Source organism: Piliocolobus tephrosceles, chromosome 19 (genome assembly GCF_002776525.5).
Source record: "Piliocolobus tephrosceles isolate RC106 chromosome 19, ASM277652v3, whole genome shotgun sequence".
NCBI lineage: Eukaryota > Metazoa > Chordata > Mammalia > Primates > Cercopithecidae > Piliocolobus > Piliocolobus tephrosceles.
The window spans coordinates 23468564-23487107 of NC_045452.1; the positions used below are offsets into that span (position 1 = coordinate 23468564).

Here is an 18544-nt window from a genome sequence, read left to right on the forward strand (position 1 = left end):
AGAGAGAGAGGAAGAGAAGAGAAGAGAAGAGAAGAGAAGAGAAGAGAAGAGAAGAGAAGAGAAGAGAAGAAAAAGAAAACTCCTGAAGGCCTTTGTTCAGGCTTTGGCTTTGGACTTTGCCAAATTGCCTTCCCCAAGACCCAGCTCTCAGGGTCCACCTTCTTGGAGACCTTCCCAGATTCTTCCTTTTTTTTTTTTTTTTTGAGACAGAGTCTCGCTCTGCCCAGGCTGGAGTGCAGTGGTGGGATCTCTGCTCACTGCAACTTCCACCTCCCAGGTTCAAGCGATTCTCATGCCTCAGCCTCCTGAGTAGCTGGGACTACAGGCGTGTGCCACCATACCCAGCTAATTTTTGTATTTTTACTCATTTTTATTTTATTTTATTTTTTTTCAGACAGAACCTTACTTATTTGTTTATTTATTTATTTATTTATTTTTGAGACTGGGTCTCACTCTGTTACCCAGGCTGGAGTGCAGTGTTGCAATCTCGGCTCACTGCAACCTCTGCCTCCTGGGTTCAAGCGATTCTCCTGCCTCAGCCTCCCGAGTAGCTGAAACTATAGATGTGCCACCACACCCGGCTAATTTTTTTTTTTTTTTTTTTTCCTGAGATGGAGTTTCGCTCTTGTTGCCCAGGCTGGAGTGCAATGGTGCAATTTCAGCTTACCACAACCTCTGCCTCCCGAGTAGCTGGGATTACAGGCATGCACTACCACGTCCGGCTAATTTTGTATTTTTAGTAGAGATGGGGTTTCATCATGTTAGCCAGGCTGGTCTCCAACTCCTGACCTCAGGTGATCTGCCTGCCTCAGCCTCCCAAAGTGCTGGGAATGCAAGCGTGAGTTACCGTGCCCAACCAAACTTCCCAGATTATATTCACAATTATTTAACCATTGCATTGACTTTGGAGTCAGTTCCAGGTTGTCTTCCCGGCTCCACCACTATGGGACCTTGGACAAGTCACTTCACCTCTCAGAAGCTTTGTGTCTTCACCTATAAAATGGGATGAACACCACCTACTTTGTAGGGTTGTTTTTCACATGAAAATAAATAACAGGCCGGGCGCAGTGGCTCACGCCTGTAATCCCAACACTTTGGGAGGCCGGGATGGGCAGATCACCTGAGGTCAGGAGTTTGAGACCAGCCTGGCCAACATGGGGAAACCCCACCTGTACTAAAAATACAAAAATTAGCCAGGCATGGTGGCAGGCGCCTGCAATCCCAGCTACTTGGGAGGCTGAGGCGGGAGAATTGCTTGAATGTGGAAGGCAGTGGTTGCAGTAAGCGGAGATCATGCTACTGCACTCCAGCCTGGGAGACAGAGCGAGACTCCACCTCATACAAACAAACTAACTAAATAATAACTGTAGAGTTGGATGCGGTGGCTCACACTTGTAATTCTAGTACTTTGGGAGGCCAAGGTGGGTGGATTGTTTGAGCCCAGGCGGTCAAGATCAGCGTGGGCAACATGACAAAACCCTGTCTCTACTAAAAATAGAAAAAATTAGCCGGGCATGGTGGTGGGCACCTGTGGTCCCAGCTATGCAAGAGGCTGAGGTAGGAGAATCACCTGAGCCCAGGAAATTGAGGCTGCAATGAACCAGATATTCCCACTACACTCCAGCTTTGGTGACAGGAGTGAGACCCTGTCTCAAGAGGAAAAAAAAAAAAAAAGGTGCAGATCATATGAGCCGACAATTCAACTTTTAGAAAACAGGGAAAGGAGGCCAGGCGCGGTGGCTCACGCCTGTAATCCCAGCACTTTGGGAGGCCGAGATGGGCAGATCACGAGGTCAAGAGATCGAGACCATCTGGCTAACATGGTGAAATCCCGTCTCTACTAAAAATACAAAAAATTAGCCAGGCGTGGTGGCAGGCGCCTGTAGTCCCAGCTCCTTGGGAGGCTGAGGCAGGAGAATGGCGTGAACCCAGGAGGCAGAGCTTGCAGTGAGCCGAGATCCAGCTACTGCACTCCAGCCTGGGCGACAGAGCGAGACTCCGTCTCAAAAAAAAAAAGCAAGAAAATAGAAAAAGGAAAAATACATGGAATTATTTAAATGAACTAAGACCCATCTAGAAGATGAAATGCTATGAAGCCATGAAAATCTGCATTGTTTGTGTGCATGTGCATGCGTGTGTGTGTGCGTGAGAATAGGGTCTATCTTATCCAGGCTGCTCTCAAACTCCTGGCCTCAAATGGTCCTCATGACTCAGCCTCCCACAGTGTTGGGATTACAGGCGTGACCCACCGCACCAGGCCCCCATACACAATTCTTGTTTTTCTGACTGGGTAGCTATGGTCTCCTGGAGAGATCACTGGAGTTGGAATCAGGAGAACTGCAGTTTGGTCCTGGCTAAGTATAAGGACTTGGACAGGTCACCTTTCCTCACTGGGCTTCAGTTTCTTTATATCTAATGAGGATATAAACCCCACCTGATAGAACTATGACAGGTGAGATAGTAAGAACTGATGCTGGCCAGGCGCGGTGGCTCACGTCTGTAATCCCAGCACTTTGGCACGCCAAGGCAGCGGACCACGAGGTCAGGAGTTCAAGACCAGCCTAACTAACATGGTGAAACCCCGTCTCTACTAAAAATACAAAAATTAGCCGGGTGTGGTGGTACACGCCTGTAATCCCAGCCACTCAAGTGGCTGAGGCAGGAGAATCACTTGAACCCGGAGGTTGCAGTGAGCCAAGATCACACCACTGCACACTCCAGCCTGGGCGACTGAGCGAGACTCTGTGTCAAAAAAAAAAAAAAAAAAAAAAGAACTGATGCTTATTAATCCTCTACTATGGGCTGACCACTATACAGGACACTTGACCAGGTTATCTTCACTTTCCTGTTCCATGACTGAAGAATTCCTAGAAACAGGTTAAGTGCAAATTCCTGGGCCCCACCCCTGGTGCTTGGATCCAGAATATCTGGAATGTGGTCCACTGGGCAGGAGGGGTTTTTGTCTCCTATGGACTGGATCCACCTTTCTAAAAACAAAGATAAGCACCTTTGGCCCCGTAACAAATGGGCTGCTTCTTACAAATCCCTTTCCTACAGTCTCTTCCTAAATTCTCATCACAACCCTTTCCACATGATAAGGCCACTGAAACTCAGAGAGGGAGAGTTATTTGCCCTGAGGTACAGACCCAGGAGGACCAGGTAGGGGGTAACTGTGGCTACCACTGTGTCCCTTGAAGAGGAAGGCTCATCCCTGGCAACTGGTGCTCAGATGGGGACCAGGGGAGGCCTTGGGGAGAGAAGAGCAGGACTGGTGCGAGGGAAGACTGGCCAGAAGGGTGACTTGGAGGGACCCAGAGGAAGCCAGGACTGAAAGTGGAGGGCCTGAGACCTGAGCCTGGCAGGAGTCTGCTATGAAGGTAAGACCCTGGGCTCTTCTGGGCCAGATGTGTGGCTGAAGTTTGGAGGTTAGTGACTTTCATGTTTGGTTTGGGTGTTTCACTTACTTTTCCCAAAACATCTCTGAAGAGAGTACCCTTATACTCAATTTCCAGAGGTAGGTACTGACATCAGAGAGGTGCAGTGGCTTCCCTAGGGTCACACAGCACAGTCAAGATTCCTCCTCAATCCCGTCTTGCCAAAACCCAGGCTTTTCCCTGGCTCCTGGCTATTGGTAGGAAGCCATGTGTCAACATGTCTGAGTACTGGAGCTGTCAACGCTCTTTTTCTGTACCTAGTATGTGACTTGTTTTTTTTTTTTTTTTGAGACGGAGGAGTCTCGCTCTGTCGCCCAGGCTGGAGTGCAGTGGCGCGATCTCGGCTCACTGCAAGCTCCGCCTCCCGGGTTTACGCCATTCTCCTGCCTCAGCCTCCCGAGTAGCTGGGACTACAGGCGCCCGCCATCTCGCCCGGCTAGTTTTTTGTATTTTATAGTAGAGACGGGGTTTCACCGTGTAGACCAGGATGGTCTCGATCTCCTGACCTTGTGATCCGCCCGTCTCGGCCTCCCAAAGTGCTGGGATTACAGGCTTGAGCCACCGCGCCCGGCCTGTATGTGACTTGTTGTATATGGGTGCTCCAGGCCCAAGGGGCAGCCTCTGTGTAGTGGGGTTTACAGGCAGGCTGACAATTCCTGGAGCTCTCCTCCCACTAGTGACTTTGGGCAGGTCCGTCCTACTCCCTGAGGTTGTCGTTCATTTACAAATGGGGTCAACACCCTCCTAAGGCTGTGTAGTTAAGAAGCCTGGGCGCAGCAGGGGAGGTGTGCTGTGTGCTGAGGTTGGGGTAGACTGTGGATTTTGTTTGTTTGTTTTAGATCTGTTGCCCAGACTGCAGTGCAGTGGCAGCATCTCATGATCTCCACTCAGTTCAACCTCTGCCTCCCGGGTTCAAGCGATTCTCCTGCTTCAACCTCCCGAGTAGCTGGGGTTACAGGTGCATATCACCACACCCAGCTGATTTTTGTATTTTTAGTAGAGATGGGGTTTCACCATGTTGGCCAGGCTGGTCTTGAACTCCTGACCTCAGGTGATCCGCCTGCCTCGGCCTCCCAAAGTGCTGGGATTACAGGCGTGAGCCACCTCACCTAGCTTTTTTTTTTTTTTTTTTTTAAACTTTCACAATGCCTGCAGTGCTTACATTGTCTTCACAATAAACAAGTCCATAGAATCTAAACAAGCTGAAGGGTGAATGCTCAGATGGCTTTGTGGGAGGTGGAGGCTGTTGCTGGGTTGGCTCAGGCCCTCTGGGGCTCACTGAGCCAAAGTCAATGGGGACAGATACGGCCCAGGCCACAGCACTGTTCCACCTGGGGGTGGGGAACAGGAGCTGCAGCCTGGCAGCTGGGGTCAGTGGTCTCTGCAGGTCAGAGCTCAGCCCAGGACTGTAAGAACTTGGGCAAGTTGCCGGGCGCGGTGGCTCACACCTGTAACCCCAGCACTTTGGGAGGCCGAGGCGGGCGGATCACAAGGTCAGGAGATCGAGACCACAGTGATACCCCGTCTCTACTAAAAATACAAAAAATTAGCCGGGCGCGGTAGCAGGCACCTGTAGTCCCAGCTACTCGGGAGGCTGAGGCAGGAGAATGGCGGGAACCCGGGAGGCGGAGCTTGCAGTGAGCCGAGATGGCGCCACTGCCCTCCAGCCAGGGGGACAGAGTGAGACTCTGTCTCAAAAAAAAAAAAGAACTTGGGCAAGTCTCTCTTCTGACCTCGCAAGCCAGGGGTGGAGAGCGGAGTCACACTGGGAGGGACTCAGAAAGGATCCAACACATAATTTGCATTCTCCAGATGAAGAAACTGAGGCCCAGTGAGGGGAAGGCCTTTGTTATGGTCTCAAATGACAGGCCCTGCCCTGGGAGGTACTGGGCTGGCTGGAGGGAGTGTGCTGGAGGCACCCATGGGAGCAAGGAGTCAGCTCTGGGAGGGGACAGGTCAGAGGACATGCTGACATTGGACCTTAGCACTGAACAAGGGGTGGGGAAAGGAGATCCAGGTGGAGTAAAGGGTGAACCAAGGCCTGGAGGTGTGAAACCACCAGAAGTGACAGGGACTGGGACTGGCACTTGCGCCAGGGTGTGGGGTAGGACCAGGGTGTTCAAGGACAAGATTGAGAAGGGCCTTGATAAATGAGGACACGGAGCTTGGCTCTTACCCCATGGGCTTGTAGGGGGCCACGCAGGGGCTGAGGGGAGCTGGACAAGCTTACTGAGGTAGCCAAGGGTACCCAAGACCAGCCTGGTGTTGGGTGTTGGGCGTTGGGCATTGGGCAGTGGGCTGGGCCTGGTGTGCAGGGCCACAGCGCCACCTGGTGTCCATCACTCTCACTGCAGCGTGACCTTGCCTGGCTCTCCAACCTGGGAACCAGTGGGGCAGTCTCGTCCCAGACACTCTCTGCCTTCTTCAAGAGCAGCCAGGCTCTGTGGTCAAGGACTCACATTCAGTGGTGTGCCAGGCCCCCGCTAGGCTCCTTGCCTGCCCTCTCAGCTACAGCCTGTCTGGGCATGAGGAGTCACAGACCCAGCCTAAAGCCAAGTTAAAACTAGAAGTGAACACTTTTTGATGAGGTCAGACACTCCTGATGGCTAGAGGAAGACTACAGAATTTGAAGTTATCAGACAAAGCCTTGAGCTGCACCAGCTGCAAGGTGAACTTGGGCAAGTGATATTCTCGCTGGGCCCTTCTCTCATCTTTATAAAACAGTGGTGAAATTCAGACATCCTTCCCTGTTATCACTTCTCATCCACAGGCTCACAACCATGCAAAGGAGACACATCCAGACCCCGCAGAGTTAAGCTCCAAGGGACCCAAAAGCCTGGGGTCGCTTCATGTTGGATGCATGTGCAGACCTGATTCAGGCACCACACAAATGCAGCAGGCAGAAATGAGTTTATTGCATTAGAAAAAACACCAAAGAAAACCAGCAAACATCTCCATCCTAGACAGTTATTAGTTTGACTGAAGGGCATAAAGAAAACCCAGATACTAGAATTACTTCTGGGAGGGGGTGATGGTCTCATTCCTCCTCCTTCCCTAACTCTTTAAACCAAGGTGTTCACTGTGCAATACAAGTACGTGACTCATTTCCCACTCTGCTTGCCTGTTCACATCCAGGTGGAGTTAGCCGGCCACCATGAGAATGCTCCTGAGGTGCTGGGACAGACAGAAATGTGAGGATGGGGGTGGGCAGTTGAAGCCTGAGCCTGAGTTTACACAGTTAGTGACACTGGGGCTCCCATCAGGGGAGGAAGAGCTTACCTTGCCATGGAGCTCTGGGAAAACTGCTCACTGATCCCTCAATCTCTCCCCACAAACCCTAGGGCACAGGCAATGGCACAAATGGCTGCTAGTATAAACGGGGGTGCTGTTCAAGGAAATGAGTGACTCAAATTCTCTCAGGGGAGCTGCCCCTGGGCCTAAGGGTACCTGCTGGGAGAAGCAAACCAGCTGAAACTGGATCTGGGAGAGGAGAAAGAAAAAAAGGAGCTGTGATGCCCAGAACCCCCTGGATAGACGGGAGACCCCAGGCAGAGGGGTCTGGAGCAGGAGCCTGGAAGGCAGAGCTGGGTAAGGCAAGGGGACAACACTGGTGGGAAACAGAGCACTGGCCAAGACCAAGCTGCTACCCTCCCAGAAGAAACCCAGCCTGAGAAATTCTTTCTCTTTGGGCCCAGTTCTGCCAGTAGATCACCATTATACAACAGTCCCTGCTGGTTTCTGCTCTAATTTATTATTTCCATGCACATTGGCAAATCAGTGGGTCTTGAGAAGAACTAAACTTTCACTCATTTGGCCTCTAATCTTCAAGTTCCCAAATGTCACTTGACATCCCAGCTGGTCATGCCCCTGGTCAGGTCACAGGCAACACTAAGGCAGAATGACATCTCCTGTAGCTGAGACTCTGATGATGCCAACTGCTATGGCTAATGGCAGATAGCAGCAGATGGGGCCAGAAGTGAGTAGCAGCTTTTTGGAGAGGAAAGGCCCCTGCTGCAGGCCAGACTTCCAGGAAGAAGCAACATAATTCAAGTCCGCGAGGTGGCAGGAAGTTGTGGCAGAAGGGGCCCAACGATGTCAGAGCTGAGACTTGGGTACCTGGCAGCTCTGAGTCCCTTCTTCACACTCAGTTTCCCAAAATCTAACTAATGGAGGTTCACATGAAGAGAGGGAATCTGAAAGTCTCTCTGGATTAGAGACTCCCAGACTGTTTCCTGCCTATAAACTCCTAGCAGCAAGTCATTAGGAAAATGCCCACTCATGCCCCAACCTGCTTCCCTAAAGTCAGAATGACAATGGAAATAATCTGTGCCTTCAAAACACATTTAGGATAAGGGAAAGTCCCTATCAGAAACGATTCTAAATTTTCTTGCCACCTTGATTCCACATCATTATTTTATTTTTTTGAGATGGAGTCCCACTCTGTCGCCCAGGCTGGAGTGCACTGGTACAATCTCGGCTCACTGCAATCTCCGCCTCCTGGGTTCAAGGGATTCTCCTGCCTCAGCCTCTCGAGTAGCTGGGTCTACAGGTATGTGCCATGGCGCCCAGCTAATTTTTGTATTTTTAGTAGAGACAGGGTTTCGCCATGTTGGCCAGGCTGGTCTTGAACCCCTGACCTCAAGTGATCTGCCTGCCTCGGCCTCCCAAAGTGCTGGGATTATAGGCATGAGCCACCGTGCCCGGCCTCACATATTCTTTCCACATCAAAGGTATTTTCCAGCCAGGTGCTGTGGCTCACGCCTGTAATCCCAGCACTTTGGGAGGCTGAGGGAAGTGGATTACCTGAGGTCAGGAGTTCAAGACCAGCCTGGCCAACATGGCGAAAGCTGTCTCTACTGAAAATACAAAAATTAGCCTGGTGTGGTGGCACACACCTATAATCCCAGCTACTCGGGAGGCTGAGGCAGGAGAACCGCTTGAACCCGGAGGTGGAGGTTGCAGTGAGCCGAGATCACGCCACTGCACTCCAGCCTGGGTGACAGAGCGAGACTCCATCTCAAAAAATAATAATAATTAAAAAAAGATATTTTCTTAGAGGAGGGAATCCCGTCCCTTGGTCCCCAGCTAAATACTGCATACTGGTCTGGATGGTGGTTACAGAGACTGCAAATAACCTACATCATTACTTGTAGAAAAAAGGCCTGGGTCTCTGCTGCTCCAGCCCAGACCTCATCAACTATGACACATCAGCTATGCTGAGGAAAAGCAGCCTCGGGGGCACCAAGGCAGGTTTCCCAAAATTGATGGCAGAGGATTGGCAATCCATCTAGGTGGAAGGAGGAATGGCTTTATCCTGTTTTCTCCAGCCTGATACTTGCTGTTACTCCCTTGATCCTGAGGCAATGGCTGCTCCAGCACTGGCCTTGCTTGTGGTAAGGGAGGGAAGGTGAGGAGGGTTGTGGCTGAAGAGTTCACTTGGGTTGGGTTAGTCATCCTGAAACTGGTCCCATGTGCACCAACTCCTTTGGTTCATTTAACACTAGAGTAACTGTTTCCGGGTCACGGATGTTCTAAAACTCACTTGGGTCCCACAGGTGGTGGCAACTTGGGTAGAGCGTGAGTGTTCTCTGGAAAGAGTTCTAGGTTGGGGCTCCCGCAAACTGTGACTCTTGCTTTCTGTTTAAACAAAGCCCCTCCTGTTCTCCAGTGTGGTGGACGCTTAGGAAACAGCGTCCGAAGTGAACTCACAGATAAGCCTTAATAAATTAGTATAATACTATTAGAAGGGGTGGCATTTTGTTCTGTTTCTTAGCAGCATTGTCTACATGCGGCCTGACAGTCTCCTTCCCTGGGAAATTTAAAAAGCCGTCCCCTGGTTGTTAGCTCTGATGTAAAATTATAAAATAGAAATCTGGTAGGGTTTGTTTTGTTTAAAAAGGAAAAACCCTGGTGAGGCAGGGCGGTCCCAGGCAGTCCTGTTAACTCTGGCCGTTGGGTCTGCACACAGAACTCCCTCCCGGAGGCTGGATCTGAATGGAGTCCAGGAGGGGCCGAAGTGCCTGTCCAAAGGGCCTGCAAGGAAACAGAGACATGAGAGGGGTGGGCTTTGGGATGTGGCCTGCTGTCACACACCCTGTGCTGCCTACGGGTAGGGAGGAGGAGTGGGCGCTGTTGGCAGCAGCAGCACCGCCAGAGAAGGAAGGAGCACCTCGTTACCTTACTTAAGTTTCCCACCTGCCTCACACTCAAGTGTTCTTGGAGGGCATCTCCGAAATAGCCTGCTCTGTGTTTTTATCCCTGGGATTCCCTCCTCAGGGCCTCACCTCTAGAGCCTGGTTAGCTGTGGTTTGAACAGACTGGCTACATACAGGGCAATAGAATTTTGCTTTATGTGCTTGTGTCTTTAATTCTCGTGAGCAAGGAAAATATCAAATTGAAGCAAGGAAACTGAGGCAAAAGAAGGATATGAAAAAGAAGACAAAAGTTAGGAGTGAGGACAGCACACGATTGGATTTTTTCAGGAACAGAGGTCTGCCAGGGAGTACAGGGAATATTCAGGAAAAATGACAAATGCCAGGTTACCAGTATTGATGCCTTTCTCTCACCCTGAGACAGAATCTTGCTCTGTAGCCCAGAGCTGGAGTGCAATGGCGTGATCTTGGCTCACGGCAACCTCTGCCTCCTGGGTTCATGCAATTCTCCTGCCTCAGCCTCCCAAGTAGCTGGGAGTACAGGTGTGTGCCACCACGCCTGGCTAATTTTTTATTTTTAGTAGAGATGGGGTTTCACCATGTTGGCCAGGCTGGTCTCGAACTCCTGACCTAGTGATCTGCCTGCCTCAGCCTCCCAAAATGCTTGGAATTAAGGTCTGAGTCACCGCGCCCAGCCATTAATGCCTTTCTAAAGGGCTTTTAGTTTGCTCTCACAGTAACAGATGGAAAAAAACACTGCAAACACTGCAAATGGAGATTTTCTATGATTATGACAACCATAAATAAGGTTGCCCAAACACTTTTAAGTCACTGGCTTTTTCTTCAGTGGATACTGCCATTTTTGAAAATCATCTCCACGTTCAAAGGAATGAAGTACTCCAAAGTATAGACAGATGAAACCTAGAAATATCAACCCTATTTCAGACAATTCCAGAACTCCACCCATCAAATAATAACAGCAAGAACATTCTGGCTATTCCAGTTTGCTCAGGGCCCCATAACCTAGATCCCTCAGCAGAGCTGTGGGACTGCAAACTCATCGAACGATAGGAAGGCAGGGCCAGGGCTGGCGGACTGGGGCTCCTCACCAGCCTGCCACAGCAGCCTTGTTTCCTATGCAAGCTCTTCCTGGGAGGTTCTTCCGTAGGTATGAAAAACAGCCCACTTTGCTGGGCCTGCGAAACCTGCCAGGATCTCTGTTGAGTAAGGCCATAGTTCAGGAGAAACTGAGTCAGAATAAGCAAATAGACATGGTCCTGGAATGAGCAGAGGCTGCCTGAATGCAAACAATGGCAAGGGGATGGAGGAGGTGAGATGGCTATGGGGGTGTTGTTTCCTTTCGGGGTATACTGCCTGGATGATGGCCTGCAAGGCTCTTCCAAGGCTTGGGCCACATAAGGACAGAAGGGGCTGCAGAGTGTTCTTGAAGAAAATATCTGTTGAGGACTGACTGTGCTGTAATGCATGAGGGCAAGTAGAACATAGTCGTTGAGGGAGTCAAGGAGCTCATGGTGTAGTGGAAAACAGGCAAATCAACAGCTATAAAACAAGCCCCCCTACTATTTTTCTGACCCCCTCTCTGCTTGTCTAACATTGCATTTTAACTGGGTGCTTCTGGGGAGTGGCATGCTTTGAGCACAATGAGAAGGACAGACACCAGAATTTTGTGCAAATACTGAAGCCAGTGTCAAGTGGGTTTCTAAGTTCTGTGGTTGCACTTAGGCCAGGGCAGAGCTGATCTAGCTCTGAGGGTGGAGGTAATACAGGTGCACATCAGTGGGTGGAGAGAATGGCAGCTTTCTGTGTTAGAATCTGTCATCAGGGCAGGCCCATCTGGTTGGGAGGGCAGATGGGGGCCAGAGGAAGGGCACTGACCGTGAATGGGGATTTTCAAGGTTGGCCAAAGCAGGGGCAGGGACAGAGGCCACACTTACGTGGAGAGAACTTCAGATGGCAGGTCTGTGATGTAAGAAGGAATCTTCCGCCCAGTCAGGAACTGTGCCACTTCGTTGCTGAAGGTGTTACAGTTGTGTTCAAAGAGGTTGTAGGCCTCACCTCTGTACATTGAAAGGTTTGCAGAACATATATGAGAAACCAGCAAGCGTCTATGTGGAATAACTCAAGCTAGGCAGTGGAATGGTGAGCACAGTTCAATGTGAGGACTGTGATTTCCCCCCTCTCATCTGCCAGAAGCACTGCTTCTTTGCCATTCTGGCCATTAATAACTGATTTTTAAGGGAAGGAGAAACTGAAAAGACATGGCTCCTCCACAGTTTCAGGAGAATCTTTACATTCACAAAAGCAGAGCTCTGGTGGTAGAGTTCACCCCCTTACTCAAATCGACTAAAGCCTCTTTAAGAAAAAATCTGCTTGTTTGTATCTCATCCCAACCCCTCTGCAAACCCTGTTTTTCCTTCTGCAAACTTGGCCAATACAGGTTGAGAATAGCGCTTGCCAATTTTAATCAGAAGTAATGAAAAGCCCTTATTTCCTCTAAAGATTTCAGCAGAAAGTATGCTTGAAGGAATATCTGTATCAGAACAACTTAGAGCTTTTTGTAGCATAACTGCCTTTTCTTCACGTTAATTCAGCAAAAAACTGTGACAGGCCTTGTGCTGAGTGATAAGGATGATATGACATGACAGCTGCCTCCAGGGGTTATCTAGTTGGGGAGACAGACACGACTAACCACGACCCCTGTGTTCACTCACCGGAACAGGGACTCCCCCAGGGAGGACAGGTACTCCAGAAAGATTTCTTCTGTGACTTCTGTACTCCCCACGTCAACCACAGAGTCTGGGGGCCCAAGCAATGTCCCCCCCTAAAAGAGCCAACCCAAAGAAAGTCATTAAATTACCATCTCCACTGAATGTTTTAATGTGGCTTCCCATAGTAGACCACGAACACTCTGTTCTGACTTCACTTTTTTTTTTTTTTTGAGACAGAGTTTCTCTCATCACCCAGGCTGGAGTGCAATCTCAGCTCACTGCAACCCCCGCCTCCTGGGTTCAAGTGATTCTCCTGCCTCAGCCTCCCAAGTAGCTGAGATTACAGGTGCCTGCCAACACGCCCAGCTAATTTTTGGCATTTTCAGTAGAGATGGGGTTTCACCGTGTTGGTCAGGCTGGTCTTGAACTCCTGACCTTAAGTGATCCACCCACCTAGGCCTCTCAAAGTGCTGAGATTACAGGTGTGAGCTACCACTCCTGGCCTGACTTCATATTTAACTTGCAGAGCACCCTGGGCAGATGAAGAATGCTATTTGCTATTTGTGTCAAGGATGCAATGGCTTATAAGCATGGGTGTCCAATCTTTTGGCTTCCCTGAGGCACAATGGAAGAAGAATTGACTTGGGCCACACACAAAATACACTAACACTAATGATAGCTGATGAGCTTAAAAAAAAAAAAAAAGAAAAAAAAAAAAAAAGCTGGGCACGGTGGCTCATGCTGGTAATCCCAGCACTTTGGGAGGCTGAGGCAGGCAGATCATGAGGTCAGGAGATCCAGACCATCCTGGCTGACTAAAATCCCGTCTCTACTAAAAGCATAAAAGATTAGCCAGGCGTGGTGGCGGGCGCCTGTAGTCCCAGCTACTCGGGAGGCTAAGGCAGGAGAATGGTGTGAAGCCGGGAGGTGGAGGTAGCAGTGAGCCAAGATCGTGCCACTGCACTCCAGCCTGGACAACAAAGCAAAACTCCATCTCAAAAAAAAAAAAAAAAAAAAAAAACAAAGAAAAAAACCTCATGTTTTAAGAAACTTTACAAATTCATGTTGGGCCACATTCAAAGCTGTCTTGGGCCACATGTGGCCCACAGGCTACAAGTTGGACAAGCCTGGCTTAGAGCTTTCTGGTGACTTTTCATTGCTATGTGCTGGCCACATGGTTAGGAGTCAGACTTCTTGTTTCTGGGGGGGCCCTGGGAAGCTGATTCTCTTGCAGCTCTGACTCCTGATGCTGTCCACTTATTTAGCTGAGAAAAAGAGAGAAACCCAGAATCTGAAGTCTACTTTTGTTCCCAGTATGTCTCATCATGAGGACAGAACAGGACAATAGAAATGGCTCACACTTCATAGGCCATCTTTCCATGCCTATTTGCACAAAGAATGCAGCCAGTTTTTTTTTTTTTTTTTGAGACAGAGTCTTGCTCTGTCGCCCAGGCTAGAGTGCAGTGGCCAGACCTCAGCTCACTGCAAGCTCCGCCTCCCGGGTTTACGCTGTTCTCCTGCCGCAGCCTCCGGAGTAGCTGGAACTACAGGCGCCCGCCACCTCGCCCGGCTAGTTTTTTGTATTTTTTAGTAGAGACGGGGTTTCATCGGGTTAGCCAGGATGGTCTCGATCTCCTGACCTCGTGATCCGCCCGTCTCGGCCTCCCAAAGTGCTGGGATTACAGGCTTGAGCCACTGAGCCTGGCCTCAGTAGCCAGTTTTTCTTATGACATACTTGATATGCCGTGTAACAATGCAAAGACGAGAAGGACGGTGAGAAATCTGGCAGGCTGGCAGATATTTCCATAATTCAATTTTTTCTGGATCTGTGAGCCTAATCCAATGATGATGATGGGGCAAGGGAGTTAATGGCTCCTGAAAGGCCTACAGAGAACCCTCAGCCATGTGGTTAACAGACTGCCAGAGAAGACTGAAGAAGAGAGTGAGGTTGAGTGGGGAAACCAGCCACTGCGGAAGCAACGGGATCAGCAGGGAGAAGAAATCTGGGAAGGGATAACACTCCAGAATAGAGCTCCCTGAAAAGATCTTTCATTCACAGCTACTGAGCACCTCCTACATAGCTGACATTGTTCTGGGCACTGAGGAAAGCATGGTGAGGAAGGTAACCATGGTAGGCAGAGAACAATTCTCTCAGAGTTGTAAGAGACTAAAAGGTCACTCTGACCCTCTTATTCACTCACATAACAAATGTGAATTGAGAACTTATTGTGAGTCAGGCCTCATGCTGGGCACTGGGGCTGTGGTGTGGACAACATAGATGAGATTCTTGCCCTTAAGAAGCTTAGTCTAGCAGGGAAGGGAGAATGAAAAATCCCATAACCAGTATATAATTATGAGCTGCAATTAAGAGCATGCTGGAAAAGTACAGAATGCCAGCAGTACATATGACAGGAGACTTTCCCGGCCTGAGGGGTCACGGAAGACTTGCCTGAGAAAGTGACACAACTCAAATCTGAAGGATGGAGAGGTGAAGGATCAAGAAGGCGTACTGATGTCAGAGTGCAGGTTTCAATGTCTAAGGTGTGTTCAAAGAATGAGAAGAGAGTGAAGGTTGGCAGGGAACAACCTGAAAGAGGCTGCCAGAGACAGAGTCAGAGAGTCAGAGACCAGATCAGGTAGGTCCTGGGAGGCCATGCTGAGCTTTCTGGCTTTTATTCCAAAAGCAATGGGAGAGTTCTGGCTTATGCAGGGGATTGCTTGAGTCCAGGAGTTTGAGATCAGTCTGGGAAACATAGGGAGATCCTATCTCTACAAAAAACAGAATAGCAGGGCGTGGTGGTGCTGAGTCCTAGCTACTCGGGAGGCTGAGGTGGGAGGATTCATTGAGCTTGGGAGGTGGAAGCTGCAGTAAGCAAGATTGCGCCACTGCATTTCCAGCCTGGGTGACAGAGCAAGATCCTGTCTCAGAAAAAAAAAAAAAAAAAAAAAAATCCTTCCTGTAGGATATAGCAAAAACAAACAAACAACAACAACAACAACAACAAAACAAACACACAACCAAAATGAATGGCTGCTTGGCCACTGCTTGAGCACCTACTGTGACAACACTTGGATAACTCTGAAAGAAATTTTTGGAAAAGGCCAGGTGCTGTGGCTCACGCCTGTAATCCCAGCACTTTGGGAGGCCGAGGCGGGCGAATCACGAGGTCAGGAGTTTGAGATCAGCCTGGCCAACATGCTGAAACACTATATCTACTAAAATATACAAAAAATTAGCTGGGTGTAGTGAAGGGTGCCTGTAATCCCAGCTACTTGGGAGGCTGAGGCAGGAGAATGGCATGAACCCAGGAGGCAGAGCTTGCAGTGAGCTGAGATGGCACCACTGCACCCCAGTTTGGGCGACAGAGTGAGACTCCATCTCAAAAAAAAAAAGAAATTTTTGGAAAAGGGTGTGGGCTTTAGTATCATAATCCTGGGTTATAGTGACTGGTGTCACTTATTGGCTGTAAGTTTGGGCAACTCTTGATGCTTCTCAGAGCCCTCATCATTCAGCTTAACATCAGTTGTGCTCCTAGGATGAGCCAGGCACTGTGCAGGGGATGGAGATGGAAGGCCTCAGCTCACTTCCACAGTTCCCTGTGGAGAACCAGAAATGGCTCATTTTACCATAACACGCTCTCTGTAAGACAGAAGGACCCATACGTGCCATGGGAACAGAGAGGAGGGGAATTGGCTGGGGTGTCTGGGAAAGGTTTTCTTGAGCCGAGTCTTCAGGTGGCTTCGAGGAACAATGCCAGAGGTCCACAGGAGAAGCAAAGCTCCTGGTCTACAGGCGCCCCCAGGAACCTGAGACTGCAGGACAGAGTGTAGGGGAAGACACTCACCGGGGGGCAGCTGGAGATACCACCACTGCCGAAGAAGAACTCATCCTTGTGCACAACTATGGATGTGTGCCTGTCACACAGAGAGAGACACAGTGAGCCAGAAAACTTAAACTTTGAGAAAAAGCAAACACCATAATGCAATGAGAATAATTTCTGCCCAAGGATAGGACTGTGGGGACCAGTCTTATAAAACAAGTCTTATAAAACCAACAAACCAAAGGTATGAATACGATAAATACCACAGATCAGGGGTTCTCCATCTTGGCACTATTGACATTTGAGGCTGCATAGTTCTTTGTTGTGTAGGGTTGTCCTGTGTATTCTAGGCTGTTCAGCATCCCTGCCTCTATCCACAAGATGCCAGTAGCATCCTCCTCCCTGTGTGACAACCAAAAATATCTCTGGACATGGCCAGATGTCCCAGGGTGAGAGAGCAAAAGAACTCCTGATGGAGAAGCACTGCTTTAGGGCTTGAAGATTTATAGCATGGATAACTAGGTTTCATGCTGGTAGCCACAGACTAGAACCTGAAATGCATAGAGCGCTGCCTTGTTTCAAAACTAGTCAAAGTAAGGAGACCCACCCAACTTACCAGATGCCTTCCAGTTGTTTCCCTGTGGAGAGAAGAAGAGATTTAGCCACTTGGGACTAGACTAAGTGGCCCCTCAGCCTTGGTAAATTCACTGTGTCACTCAAACCCAGGGTAACCTGTCATAAACCTCTTGAGGGACTTTCTAGGAATGCAACACCCCTCCAGTAAGGTCTTTAGGTTGTGTCAGAGTGTGCTCTGTTAAGTAAGCTGAAAAGTATGAGAGTCTTTTATCAGAATGCAAGATTAAAAACACTGGTATAAAGGTACCCCAGTTTTATGTCTGCTATTCTTTCCTCTTTGGGGTCAATTCAGCTATGTCTTTTTAACTTCTCTGTCTCACGTACAGTAAGACTATAGTAATACAACGAATGTTATTACTCATTTCTTCATTGATGCGAAATCCTTCAGAAACTGATAGGACAAAACTTTGCAAATACTATCCATTTAAATAGTTAAGGCACTGTTATTCTACCACTATGTGCCAGAAACAATGTTAGGTGTGGAAATGCAAATAGGAACATATCACTTTCCTGCCTTTGAGAAGCTCAAAGTCAAATGGACTGAGACACACAATTAACTAAAACACAATGTTAATATGCTGTATCATAGTGGTAAAAATAAGGTGCTAAATATAATAAACTACTTTTGTGAGCTTCCATTATCAATGACAAGTAAGGGCAGGGATGGACATTTCTGTGGGAGAGAACAAGACGTGAACATGCATGGCTGTGAAGTCTAAAGCCTGCAGGGCAGAGTGAAGAAAGGGTGCAGTGATGGTGCCAAGGGGAGGAGCGGCCAACAGGATGGCCAGCAAAGTGGGCAGGCCTGGACTCAAAGAGGCTGTGAGGCTGGAGAGTGCCTTGATCAGATCCATGTTCAGAAAGGATAACTGTAGTTGTGGGATAGCAGATGAACTGGAGGGAAGAGAGCAGAGCAAGCAAACCAGGGTAAGGAGGTCATCGCAAGAGTCCATGCGAGATACTCTACAGCAGTGCTCAGGAGGCAGACGAAGGGCAGTGAAAGATGTGGAGCGCCAGCAAACATCACTCACTCATCCCTGCTTATCACTTCATGTGGCGACATGGCGGATTACTGATTGCTAACTGCTACCTTCACTGTTTGCCCTGTGACTTTCTTTTTTTTAGAGACAGAGTCTCTCTGTCGCCCAGGCTGGAGTGAAGTGACGTGATCTCGGCTCACTGCAACCTCTGCCTCCTGGGTTCAAGTGATTCTCATACCTCAGCCTCCCAAGTAGCTGGGATTACAGGCATGCACCACTAAGCCCAGCTAATTTTTGTATTTTTAGTAGAGACAGGATTTTGCCATGTTGTCCAGGCTGGTCTCGAACTCCTTGCCTCAAGTGACCCACCTGCCTCGGCCTCCCAAAGTGCTAGGATTACAGGCATAAGCCACCACATGCTTGGCATAGCATCCTCAGAGATAGTTAAGGGGACCATATGGATTCAGATCCTGGATTTTCCACTTCCTAGTGGTGGATCTTGGGCAAGTTTACCTAGCCTGTTTAAGTCTGTTTCTCCGATTTGGAATTGCTGTGACTGGTAATAATAATGTATAGAAAGCTTCACAGTATATGATATATAGATGTTTGATAAATGGGGCTCTTATTAGGTACGATGACCTCCTTGGGGAAAAGGGTAAAGACTTCCACAAGATAAAAGTAAGTTCTACTTCAGACATGGCACGGTGGCCCACCCCTGTAATCCCAGCACTTTGGGAGGCCGAGGCAGGCGGATCACTTGAAGCCAGGAGTTTGAGACCAGCCTGGCCAACA

The 18544-nt window shown here is 49.1% G+C and overlaps 2 protein-coding genes across 7 annotated transcripts in view; one reads left to right on the plus strand and one right to left on the minus strand.

The window, feature by feature from the left end:
- SEPTIN3 (septin 3) overlaps window positions 1–18544 on the plus strand; it is a 429247-nt gene that overhangs the window by 21404 nt on the left and 389299 nt on the right. The window lies entirely within an intron of this gene.
- The window catches only part of DESI1 (desumoylating isopeptidase 1), a 26235-nt gene continuing 14016 nt past the window's right edge, over window positions 6326–18544 (minus strand). The window contains exons 2-6 of the mRNA XM_023221871.1: window positions 16753–16774; window positions 16161–16230; window positions 12319–12428; window positions 11542–11664; window positions 6326–9467 (exon numbers count right to left, since the gene is read on the minus strand). Of these exons, the coding sequence (XP_023077639.1) occupies window positions 9374–9467; window positions 11542–11664; window positions 12319–12428; window positions 16161–16230; window positions 16753–16774 (419 nt within the window). The 3' untranslated portion in view covers window positions 6326–9373. The remainder of the gene's footprint in view (window positions 9468–11541; window positions 11665–12318; window positions 12429–16160; window positions 16231–16752; window positions 16775–18544) is intronic.